Raw genomic sequence first — 11,583 nt, 5'->3', positions numbered from 1 at the left:
AAGTCTCCTGGGTGGCAAAAAAAACCCTTGTGCTTTCACCAGGCACTTCCAAGCACAGACACCTGCACACGGGGGGAATCAGTGCAAGACATCAGGAACAAAAATAATTGGCATTCATTCAGATGTATTGTGTTCCCTTGTGATAGATATCTGCTACCAGCTAGAGGAGAGATCCAGAGTCAGACTTGAAATGCTTGTGTTGGAGTTCAGAAACTACATAATGCTTAGCAGCTGCCTGGTGGTGGATAGGAGGAGGGAAGGCCAGAACCAGTCTGGTCCTGCATGGTGCTCCCTGTCACTGAAGCTAGTCTCCCCCTGCATGCCCCCAACATCAGGCAAGCTCGGATCTTGCATAGTCTTCAAATGGACTGTCAAGCAGCCAGATCTATCTGCTTACACATCACCACGGAGCTTACTGCTGCTGGTGCCCTTGGCCTTTATTGGGAGTTTACAGTACTGCTCCTTGGCAGAGCTCTCATTTCAATTATGTGAAGAATGGGCCCAGTTTACTGTTTGAAGATGCCTTTGGTATATTCCATCCAGGTTCTAAGAGCAAAATGGCCTTTGTCCATTAACATTCATAATGTGAAGGGCAGCTGCCTGGAGAGCAGGTTATTATTTCAGTCTGTTTTGTGTGCTTTGGTGTATTTGTGAAGAGTGACTTGTCAAAGTTGTAATGCCTAGCTCTGCTTTTCTCCTTGCATTTGGAGAGATGAGGGCAAGGCCAGGAGAACCTCCATAGCTGGCAGCTTCCACTGCTGCCCAGCCAGAACTGGAGTGTGATGGTTCTTCTCTACTTCCAGGTTACAACCTGGGGGCTGGAAATCAAGATTTGCTTGGCTAACTCTACAGCTATTCTTCACTGGTGGCATCACACCTCCCACCATGACTTTGTGTCCAAGGTGGTTGTTGCCACCTTTGCCTGAAGATGTTGGATATAGCCCAAGGAAGACTACAGTTACAGCTCTGATGAGGTCAGGCTCAGGCAGAAGCTCATTAAAGCAGGCAGAAAGTCTGACTGTATAAAACCAGGCCTGCAGTGTGAAATTTTCAGATCACTGGAGACATTTGTGCCTTGAAAGCACAGCATCATTGAGGCTGAAAGTGTCCTCATGTTGTCTGTCCCTGCCCTGCTCGAAGTAGGGTCAGTCAGGGCAGGTTGCACAGAGCCATATCCAGTTTAGAGCATCTCCAAGCATGGAGAATCCACAGCCTCTCTGTGGCACAAATAAGCCACCAGAACTCACCTCCAGCTCATGGGCCCAGCGCATTCCTGTCAACTCCTTAACAAACATGGTGTTAAGCAGGACTTGCTGTAGTCTTGTGAGGCAACTCTCAAAGCCAGAAAGCTGGGCAATGGGCCAGCATGCCTTTCAGGGCAGTCTACAGTCAGTAGAATGGAGGAACTGATCTCTCCTAGGCTCCAGGAAAACCTAATCTTAAAAGTTCCTCACATGAATACAGAGCTAGGCTCTGTAGCTCATGAAAAGGGAATGCTCTGACTAGCTTAGAGAGGCAGAGGTTTACAAGTCTTTCTGAAGGGCCAAGCTTCAACCTGGCTTGTTGCCGGGCTGTGGCTTCCAGCCTGGCCTTTCCAGCTTGGAGCCTGAAAAAGAAGTACAGGCCTTATCACAGGAGCCCAAAAGAGCACAGATCCCAAAAGGAGAGTGAAAGAATGTAATCTAAAGCAAAAGTGTCTTTGAAAATCATGTATTATCTTGCAAGACGGTATTCCTGTTTCCACACAATCACAGAAAATGAAGCCTTGTACTGCTGTGTTTTTTCCTTAGTTGCATGCATTCTTCTAGTTCTGGGATAGCTGCAGTTCTGGAAGATGTGTCCAGAAGGCCCTGCGGGTTCCTGGAAGTTGTTAGTTCCCTCTCCTTATTCTTTATGCTGTTCTTCAGGCATAACACTCAGTCTGGATATGCTGTTCTTTCATTTTCCACAGCTGTCAAACAAAAGGAGGTCTCAATACAGTTGCTGAACTCAATACAGTTCAGGCCCACGTTCAGTCACTTCCTCTGAGCAGCACTCCAACTCAGTAGCAAGAACTGTACACTGACAGGATCTATTCACGAATACATGCATCAGCCTCTAACAGTCACCTGTCTGTCACCTCAATAACTTGCTTGATTTGAAGCATCCTTCTTTAGCTGAATCTCTTCTCTCACCAGCGCAGAAACCTGAGTGAGCAAGAACACAGTGGGGAAAGGAACTCCCAGCAACACTACAGCACCACGCTGCATTACAGCACTGGGGCTGCAGAAGTGTGACTTCTGCCACTGGTAATACATTACCTCTGGAAGAAAAAGTACCTCATTCTCAGGAGTCGAAATCTTCCTTTTGCTCTGCTCCTGCTGCTGGCAGTACACCTACAAAGGAGGTAAGAAGCACAAGGCTGCTGTGAGCGCTTATTTTACTTGGCTTTTCCCCATCTGCTTCACTCCAGAGAAGCTTACAAAGGTAACCATTTAGTCCATCAGATTACCATTGCCATGCTCCTTTCCAACAGACTGCATGCCTGCTCTGCGTCTGTCTGCCGCTGGAAGCAGCATGCTGGCTGACATTTTCCTGGGACCTTCAGAATCTATCTGCATAATTTAAAAAGACACACGTGAGAACTGGCACAGGCTCCTCAACCGCCTCCATGCACAGAGCTCCCATTTCAGCCAAGACATGTAACAACGTAACAGGTGACAGAAAGAATGAAAAGGGCCAACAATCAGCATGTTAGGCATCTCTCTTTTGAGCAGGGCTTTGGAAATGGGCCAGAGTACACCTGGCCAGGATAAGAGGACCTAGACAGAAGCTAAGCATCTAGACTGTAGGCCTTACAGGCAAACATTTGACACTGACTGGAGCTGGAGAAGAGAGCTGTGACATGGAAAGCCAGCAACCCTGACAAGCGCCAGCCTTCTGGGATTTCGGAGGATTGCAACAGGCTGGAAGCTTTACTGCTTCAATCCTATATTAGAAATCCAGCTCTGAGGTCAGCTGCTGGGAGACACAGGTTATTAGCTCGACCTCACTTTGTCCCAGCCCTAACTGAACAGTTTGCCTGCAGCAATAGCATGTCAGGGTCCTGCTTCTGAACAGGTAGCAGCAGAGGGAAATGAGCCCAAAAGCAAGCAAGCCCGGTGGGGCCCCCCTGCCTCCTTTAGAGAAGGTACCTCAGAATCAAAAGGAGAGTCATATTCCTCTTGCTCTGCTCTTACTACTGGCAAGACACCTACAAATGGGGTAAGAATAGTGATGCTGCTGTGTTAATTTCATTCTGCCTATTTCTATCCCTCGAGTCCTGCATCCAAGTGACAGGTTATCGTTCTCCTACAGGCCAGCGTGGTTTGGCCTCATCACCTCCTACATGGTGAAGGATCCTGCCTACTCTGGTCAGTGCAGGTGCACCCATGGGAAAGCCAGCAGTTGTCCCAAAGCTAGAGCTGTCAGCTGCTGCTGGGCCTTCTGCTCTGCCAGGCAGGGTGGGCGCAGGCTTTGCGACGGGCACTGCCTGCCCCTCACCGCTCCGCGTCCTCCCCCCCTGCTGGGGCGGAGTCTACTCCGCCCGCAGCGCCGCTGGGGCTGGGCACCGCCGGCGGCCGCGCTGGGCACCCGCCACGGCCCTTCGCCCGAGGCCCCGGCGGCGCAGGGCGCGTCCGGCCCGCGCTCCCCCCGAGGAGTCCGGGCCGCCTCTGCGTGCGGCGGGGACGGGGGCACGGCCCGCCCCGGGCGCAGCAGCCGCGGGAGGCCTCCGGCGGGCTGTGTCGGGCCCCGGGCGGGGCGGGGAGAGGGCGACAAGAGCGGAGCCCGCCCCGAGCGGCGGCCGCGGCTCGCAGCCCCCGACGCGCCGCCCGTCTCGACGCGGGGGCGACAGCACCGAGTGCCGGCAGGGGGCGGCCTAACAGCGGCAGCGCGGCGGGGGCGTGGGGAGAGCGGGTTCTGCCTCCGCCGTGGGGGCGCCCGGGGCGGGGGCCCAGGAATACGTTGCGGAAAGGTGCCGTTTGCACAGCTGCTGCTGCGGAGCCCGCTTTGCTCCTTTGTTCGAATGTTGAAGGATGCAGCCCTCTGTGCATCGGGTGAGGTTTTGGAGTAAAGTACGCCAGCCCAGCGCATCTGCCCGCCCCGCTCACCCGCCGGCCTCTCCCCGCAGCCCCGCACCCGCCCGCGCCTCCTGCCCGGCCCGAGCGAGCGCTGGCTCCTGTCCTGTCGGGTTTGGGGGGCGTTGTGGTTGTTTTGCCGCTCGCCTGCAGCCCCGCTGTAGCGAGGCAGGGGACTGTCGGCAGACGGCTGCCCGGCAGCGCTCCGCCCCGCCGTGCTGCACGGACGCGGCTCGGCCCGGCGCTTCCCGCTGGCGGCGCGGCGCGGCTCCCGGGCCCGCCCCGTCTCCCGCCCCGTCTCCCCCCCCGCCCCCTCCGGCCGGCGGCACGGGGCATGGCGGCGGGTGGGCGGCGGCGGCTCCTCCCGGCGTGGATGGTGGCAGAGAGGGACGAGCGGGCGGCGGCGGCGCCTCCTAAGGCCGCTCGGCGGCGGGCGGCGGCGGGGCCCAGGTAGCGCCGCTGTGACGCGGGGGCGGGCGAGGCCGGGCCCTGGCGCGCTGAGTGTCTCCCCGTGCGGTGTCCAGGGCGGCGGCCGTGGTGCACTGCATGAACGAGGCGGAGCTGGTGGACGTTGCCCTGGCGGTCCTGGCCGAGGTGAGCCCGGCTCCCTAGGGGCGGGGACGCGGCCCTGGTCGCACCCGAGCGCGGCCGGGCGGGCAGGAGGGCTGCGGGACGCGGGCAGGGAACGCGCCGCCGCCGGCTCCCCGGCGGCCCTCTCCGGCAGGCGGGTCTGGGGGCGCTGCCGGGCGCCGCCCGCCTTTCCCAGTCCCCTTGTCCCCTTCCCTGAGGCTGCCGGGGCCGGTGCCTTTGCCCCTTGGCCGCCCCGGAAACCGCCTCCGCGGCGGACCGGGACCGACGCAGGGTGGCCCGCAGGGGCGGTGGGGTGGCCCCCGCCTCCCCGGGTGCTCCCGGGCGCGCAGCCCGGCCTGGTTGTTCTCTTTGGTTAGAACCTGGACCGCGAGGAGGAAGGTGAAGAGAAGGCCCCGGCCGGGAGCGGAGAGGAGCGGGAGCTTCAGCCACCACCGAGCGCGGCTCCCGCAGGCACAGCCAGCGCGGGGGCAGGCGGTGACCGCGGCCCCGCTCCGCCGGCCCCTCCAGCCCCTGGGGCGCGTGCCGGCGCGGCGTTGGCAGGCTGGGAGGACTCCGAGGACGATGCTCTGAAATATGTCAGGGAGATATTTTTCAGCTAACGTTGCCTTCTCTGAGGCTCCCCGGAAGCAAAGGGGACAGTGGGGAGAGTGTCCCCTCCCCCAGCACTGAGGATGGTGGGGGGACGGCCTGGCATGGGCCGTGTATCTGCCGTGTTGGTGGCTTGTGGAGCTGGTGGGAGGCCCATGGAGGCCATGGGGGAAAAGGAAGGGGGTACTCGCTTCTCCCACTGTGTGCTGGGTTCAGTGGGATTTGGCTCCAGAATAATTTATGTTCATTTCTGTTTGGCATCTCAGAGCATGGAGAGATTAAAGAGGACATGTGGGTTTCTGTGAGTGTCCTTTTGGCAGGTCCCTGCTGGGGCTGAAGGGGAGCAGGGAATTGCTGGCCTTGAAGGTCTTTGCCAGCTCTGCAGAGCTGGATAGCTGTGGTCAGCCTTGGGTCTCCCTTGTTCTTGCGGCCCTTCTGTGATAGCTACAGTGGGCCGTGGCAAGCTATCCCCTTTGGGGACACTGAATTTGTCTCCAGGCTCAGGGCAGGCTTCCTATAAGCTGAAGAAGGCATGGGTGGGAGCAGACGGGCAGGAGCAGGGTCTGTCCTGAGGGAGCTGAGCCCATGGTAGTCTGCGTGGGGGTTTAGGAAGGCATGAGGATGGCTTAGCACCCTCTTCCTGGTCCTGAGGGGGGCTGAACAAACCACATGAGTCCAGGGCAGGTGTGAGAGACTTTATTGAAATAAAAAATCAGTCAAACCAGCATCAGCAGCCACATTCCCACCAAGTCTGCAGCAGGAGAGAAAGTGGACCCTCATGTCCCCAAAGGGGATGGAAGGCGAAGCAGGCACTTCTTCGTGCAAGATTACAGACATGGCGTGGAGCAGTGCTATGCACTGCCACAGCAGAGAGACTCCATCCAGTGCTGGCAACAATGGCCCAGCTGGCGCACTGCACCTGTCCTTTGGCAGCCCTGGCACTGCTCCCTGAGCACAGCCTTGCACCAGGCACGTGTTGGTCTGAGCTAGCTTTACGGTGAACTGCCCTCCACAGAACCCGTTCTCCTGCAGTCTCAAAGGCTGCTGGAATGCTGGGCTCAGCCCTTTAATACCAGCAGGGACAAACCTGGGGCTCTGCACCAAAATATTCAGTTTTCTCATGGAAACTCTCCTTATTAGGGCTGTTCAGCAACTTGTTAGGCTGCCTCTCCAGGTGCTCTGCTGCTGCTGGGGTTGGATGTGGGCCACTTCACCCTAAAGAACTAAAGCAGAGTCCCTCTAGATATTATTCCAGCAGTTGAAGTACAGATACTCCTGCTGAACAGGGTATTTCCAGTGTATCTCTGGGGCTGTCACTGCTGTGATGGCAGTGTGAAGCCACAGCTCCCTCAAAGGCATCCCTAGTCAGTGAACCTCCGCTACAGCAGGTGAAGGAGGAGGAGTGTCTGTTTGGGCATCTCCAAGAGAGGAAGCCTGTTTGCTTCTCTGCCTATACTTAGGCTAGTGTTGTGGTTTAACTCCAGCCAGTAACCAAGCCACACACAGTTGCTCGCTCAGTGCCCCCACAGTGGGATGGGGGAGAGGATCGAAAAAGTGGCAAAACTTGTGAGTTGAGATACAGTTTTATAAGTAAAGCAAAAGTTGCACATGCAAGCAGAGCAAAACAAGGAATTCATTCGCAACTTCCCATCAGCAGGCAGGTGTTCAGCCACCTCCAGGAATGCAGGGCTCCATCACACACAATGGTTACTTAGGAGAACAAACACCATAATGCCGAATGTGTGTCCCCCATTTTCTTCTCCTTTCCTCAGCTTATATACTCAGCATGACACCATATGGTATGGAATATCCCTTTGGCTAGTTTGGGTCAGCTGTCCTGGCTGTGCCCCCTCCCAGTTCCCCGTGCCCCTCCAGCCCTCTCGCTGGCAGGGCCCAGAAACTAAAAAGTCCTTGACTTGGTGTAAAATTAACCATCAACAACTGAAAACATCAGTGTGCTATCAACATTGTTCTTACACAGCCAAAACACAGCGCTGCACCAGCTACTAAGAAGAAAATAACTCTATGCCAGCTGAAACCAGGACAGCTAGGTATGGCCAGAGCTGTGTCCACTGTGTGCTCATTCTCATCTGTCCCCTTCACTGTCTTGTGGTTCAGCACCAGAAATGCTGTCACTTTGATGCTTTGTCCCAGGCTGAGGAGTGTTGTTACGTGCTGCAGTTCCTGGGAAGCTTCCATGCTGTGCTGTGGGTGTTGGTAGCTGCTGCCTGCTCACTGCAGGGGAGCGCCGCACACAACTACGTGCCAGAGCATGGCTGGACACGGGCCTTTGGACCAAGGATGAAATTCCTGCCAGTGACTAAAACTGCAGTGGGATTACTGTTTTAAATCAGGTTATCAATACCTCTTGCATCTTCTTCACTGTCAAATCTCAATGGGCAGGGCCTCCTTAGTACAAACAGCTTTGCTTGGCCCAGCTGAGGTGTATAGTGGCAGTGACAATTTGGAGCAGTAGCAGAGCGTAAGTCCCAAGCAGTGCCAGGAAGCCTCCAGTGAAATCAGAGGGGTGAATCCAGTGCGAGGTTTGGAAAAGAAATATACCCAGGCCGCCAGACAGGATTGTCAGCTTGATGATGAGTACGGTGAGGATCACCTTCCATCCCTTTTGCTCCTCTGTGCACTTCACATGTGCAACAAAAATGGGGTAGAAGATGCTGAAGACCAGGCAGCCATACACACACACCCTGGATAGTGCCATTCCTAGTAGGCTGATGCCCATCACCTGCAGATGCTTGTACTCCAGGCACTGCAGCTCCCCGGCTGTCTCATTCCACAGGCAGAAGTTGTAAAAGCCAATGCGTTTTTGAGGGAGGTTGACCAGGTTCCCGGCTTCCCATAGTAGTGCGTAGAACATTAAGGCCAAGGTGCCGGCAGCCTCCAGGAGGGTCAGTGCACAGAGCAGGTGCCTGGTGCACCTCTGTTGCAGCAGACCCATCCTGGTGCCCACAAGCTTTCTTGGTATCATGGTAAAGTCTGCTGTGGGGACACCTACTGCAAAACACAAAGTGGGGGACCTCTTGGTGGTTGCGTGTTATGGCACCCTTCCCAAGATGGGCAGTGAGCCTGTGTCACTGAGGTCTTGGGACTCCCTTTGCAAGTAAAGCCAGAGTGTCTCAGTCCTGCCTCTGCTGTGCATGTGTTACTGGGTTGAGGGGGATGCGTTTTTTGGTCAGGCAAAGGTGGCTTAATGATGTCCCCTACATGGACCAGCACTGGGAGGACAGTAGAGTTCCCTTATCCCCACACATGCCCTTTGCACCATGGTCTCACACTGGACAAGAAAGGCATCTGTCAGCGAACTGCAGTGATGGGAGGGCAGCAAAGTACTGCTATCTGGTAAGGAGGGGGTTAAGAGCTATTCTGGGAAAATGTGTTTTTTCCAGTTCTGGTCAGATAAGGACATCCTTTGTGATCTTTGGACTACTGGCTAAAATGCAGGCATGACAGGGTTTGAAGTGCAGGGCTCCCCCTGCCGCCCCACCCCCCCAGCACTGGAACAACCAATGCCATTGATACCACAGTTTCCCGAATCCACATGCCCCTGAGGCTTTTGCTGCCGTACATTTATGGGCACAGCAGGGGTGATTGCCTGCAGCCCTGCTCCCCACTGAGGCTGTCAGACATGGTGCTCCTCTGTCCCGGTTGCCTGAGGACTGATGCTTCGTGTGGGCAGACAATTGTCCACCGCAGAGAGGCACCGCGGACCCACCCACAGCCACTTGTCCTCCTCTGAGGCCCAGGAAAACGGGTGCTACAGAGACAGACCTGCAATTGCAATCTTCCTCGCTCCTCTCTGACCGGCTGGACTCCCTGCTCCTCTTCCAGAAATGTGGGCTGTCCTCAGTGTCCACTTGCAGGCTTCTGCTTTGTGCTAAGAAACAGGGAAGTGGCATCAGGAAGGGGTATCCCTGGCTGCAGAGCCACGAGGCATTGCAGCACTGTCCACCCAGGTTTGTACAGTGGCACAACCACAGGGCAAGGAATTCAAGAGACCTTGGCTTCAAGCTCAGCATCTGGCTTGAGGTTCTGCAGACAACCCCCTTCCTGCCTCTGCCAAGCATTATCTCCTGTGAATCATTTATCACCTTGCCTCAAGAAGTTCACAACTTCAGTCCCGCTTCTTCCCTCCACTGCCCATTGCCCAGTATATCATCCTGATGTCCTGGATGCCCCAGGCCATCACCCCGCAGCTGCTTATGATTTGGTACAGTCTCTGAGTTTTTAGAGTGCCAGGTCAATCTGTACCTGGTGCCTAACTGCAGTGCTGGTGACTATAGAGACCCTTCATCATCCCCCTCCCAATCCTCGTCTCCCCAGATGCTTGGGAGTGGGGCACCGATGTTTAATGTGCACAGAGATAAAGCTTCTGTGTCCCAGACTCCTCTTCCACACAATCACAGTCAGCAGGAGCACACACACACTACGGAAGGGAGTCACAGCATCCAGACACCGACCTGTCTCCTCCCCTGATGAATACTTCACTACTTCTTGTAGCTTCCCTTGGAGGTCTTCTTCACAACAGGCTTCTAGAGAGACTGGAAGGTCACATGGAGGATGCCCACTGTTCTGAATCTACAATGAAGACACAAATGACCAGGAAAATATCCGTGCTTGGGCCCAGAGCGTGTAGGAGAATGAGACCTCACACACATGTAATTTCACCAGGGTTTGTCTTGCCCCTGGTATTGCTTCTTGGTTTGTCTGTCTTTACATGTGCTCTCCTGCAGCCAGTTGTTGCAGCTCTTCTCTCCCTGTCCCACAGGGGCTCGCATCCACGTACCATTCTCCCCGCCATCCTGCCTCACAGCCCTCAAAGGGAGAACAAGTTTCACTTGGAGGGGGCTCTTGGTCACCTGACCATCTCCCCAGGATTTCTGTCAGAACTCAGAGCTGGGACTGGGACAGCCCAGCCAGATCCTGGCCCTGTCTACCTGCCAACTCTTCCTGTCATATTTCTTTAGACTGGTTTCCTAAGGAAGGCAGGCTCCTAGGAAGATGGGCTTTGTGTTCCACCATCTCACGTTATCTTTTATTTAGCAGCACCACACACACACTTCCATAAAATACAAAAGCTATTAAAAAACTGTCCTAGATGCACATGTTTAGCAGAGAGTGGACAGAGAAATAAATTCCTAGCAGGTTTGTGGAACTATATGGCAGGAGTGGAGGTGAGCCACCTCAGAGACTCTGTGCTGCTATGTGATCTCCACATGTATGAAGGCCTGAGGAAATCCCATGGTGTATCTGCCCTCTCCTCTGCTTTCAGGCTCACGTCTATAAGGACCTAGTTTCTTTTCCCAGCAATGCCCCCCTATTCACTCTGCCAGATTGCAGGCAGATTTGCCCCTCAGCCTCCTGCAGCCTCCCCAGCCCAGCAGGCATGACTGTGTCAGGGACAAAAAGATGCTTGGTGTGTGTGCCCTATGCCAGCTGGGGCAGACAGCACGCAGCTGGCTTGGAGGTGACCTACAGATTGGCAATGAAAGCAGAGACCTGCCACCAGCACAGCCACAGACATGGCACCTGTGAGCTCGGCCCTGAGGCTAGTTTGGGGGCAGCCTGGCTGAGAAGCAGGAGATAAACAGTAAAGAGCTGTCACCTGGCGTCCAGCTAGGGCTTTTCCCAGACATCCACAGCCCCTCTACCTCTATGGAGTTGCCTGTGCCTTCAGACAGAGCATCTGCAGCTCTATCTCAAAGGTGCAAGAAAGAGGAAAGCAAGCACAATGCCATGAGCCTTTGCCTGGCTTCAGCCCCCCCTTGTTTCTGGGCAGGCATCACTGGAAGCACTGGACTTCACCTTGGGGGAAGCTCTGTGTCTCGGTTTCCCAGGCAGAGAGGGGCTCTGTGCACACAGCTCTGGAGCTCCCTGGGGTGTCTGTGTGTGAGATGGGGCTTGTAGGGACCCTCTGTGCTGCCAGGATGGCAGAGCCCTTCCCTCTGCCAGCTGGTAGGTGGGTGAGCACCTTCCCAGCCTGGAGCTGTATGTGCCGCTCAGCAAGTGCTGGCCGAAGGCAGTGGGACAGGGAGGCCAAGGCACACAGCTCCAGCACAGGATCTGGCCTCTGTACAGGAATGAATGTATCTGTGGAGCCGATGGACCCTGCTGCAGTGAACAGGCTGAATGCAGAGGGGTGAGGGAACAGGCATTTTCTCTTGCACCGAAGAGCTCCACAGAAGACTGCTTGCCTGCATTCCCCCTCCCCAGCTGCTAAGGAGAGTGATGCCATGCAAGAGTGGTGGGAAAGGAAGACAGCTTTAGACTTAGCATCTTTCCTTCAAGCCAC

General features: G+C 55.7%; 2 protein-coding genes and 1 long non-coding RNA gene across 6 annotated transcripts; 1 reads left to right on the top strand and 2 right to left on the bottom strand.

The window, feature by feature from the left end:
• Window positions 1-33: 33 nt before the first annotated feature.
• LOC121089611 lies at window positions 34-3,251 on the bottom strand. Of its 3 annotated transcripts, none has more exons than XR_005828272.1 (3): window positions 3,174-3,251; window positions 2,319-2,594; window positions 34-2,186 (listed from the first exon to the last, which is right to left on the bottom strand). It is a non-coding gene; the product is annotated as an uncharacterized LOC121089611 (long non-coding RNA). The 3 variants fall into 3 exon arrangements; XR_005828270.1 differs by lacking the exon at window positions 3,174-3,251 and having other exon boundaries at window positions 2,319-2,375; window positions 2,463-2,865; XR_005828271.1 differs by lacking the exon at window positions 3,174-3,251 and having other exon boundaries at window positions 2,319-2,375; window positions 2,492-2,593.
• Window positions 3,116-5,576, top strand: CYREN (cell cycle regulator of NHEJ). Of its 2 annotated transcripts, none has more exons than XM_040596970.1 (3): window positions 3,116-3,243; window positions 4,622-4,691; window positions 5,045-5,576. In XM_040596970.1, exons 1-3 carry the CDS (start codon window positions 3,116-3,118, stop codon window positions 5,285-5,287), a joined length of 441 nt encoding a protein of 146 aa, XP_040452904.1. In that variant the 3' UTR covers window positions 5,288-5,576. The 2 variants fall into 2 exon arrangements, with proteins under 2 accessions (XP_040452904.1, XP_040452905.1); XM_040596971.1 differs by lacking the exon at window positions 3,116-3,243 and adding an exon at window positions 4,149-4,547.
• A 2,082-nt stretch (window positions 5,577-7,658) lies between these two features.
• Window positions 7,659-10,092, bottom strand: TMEM140 (transmembrane protein 140). Its single transcript, XM_040595106.1, has 3 exons — window positions 10,078-10,092; window positions 9,063-9,168; window positions 7,659-8,288 (listed from the first exon to the last, which is right to left on the bottom strand). The coding sequence occupies exons 1-3, from the start codon at window positions 10,090-10,092 to the stop codon at window positions 7,687-7,689; spliced, it is 723 nt and encodes a 240-aa protein (XP_040451040.1). The 3' UTR covers window positions 7,659-7,686.
• Between the last annotated feature and the right edge of the window lie 1,491 nt (window positions 10,093-11,583).

This window comes from Falco naumanni, chromosome 5 (assembly GCF_017639655.2).
Source record: "Falco naumanni isolate bFalNau1 chromosome 5, bFalNau1.pat, whole genome shotgun sequence".
In the NCBI taxonomy this organism is placed as follows: domain Eukaryota; kingdom Metazoa; phylum Chordata; class Aves; order Falconiformes; family Falconidae; genus Falco; species Falco naumanni.
This window is presented reverse-complemented; position numbering and strand designations above follow the sequence as displayed.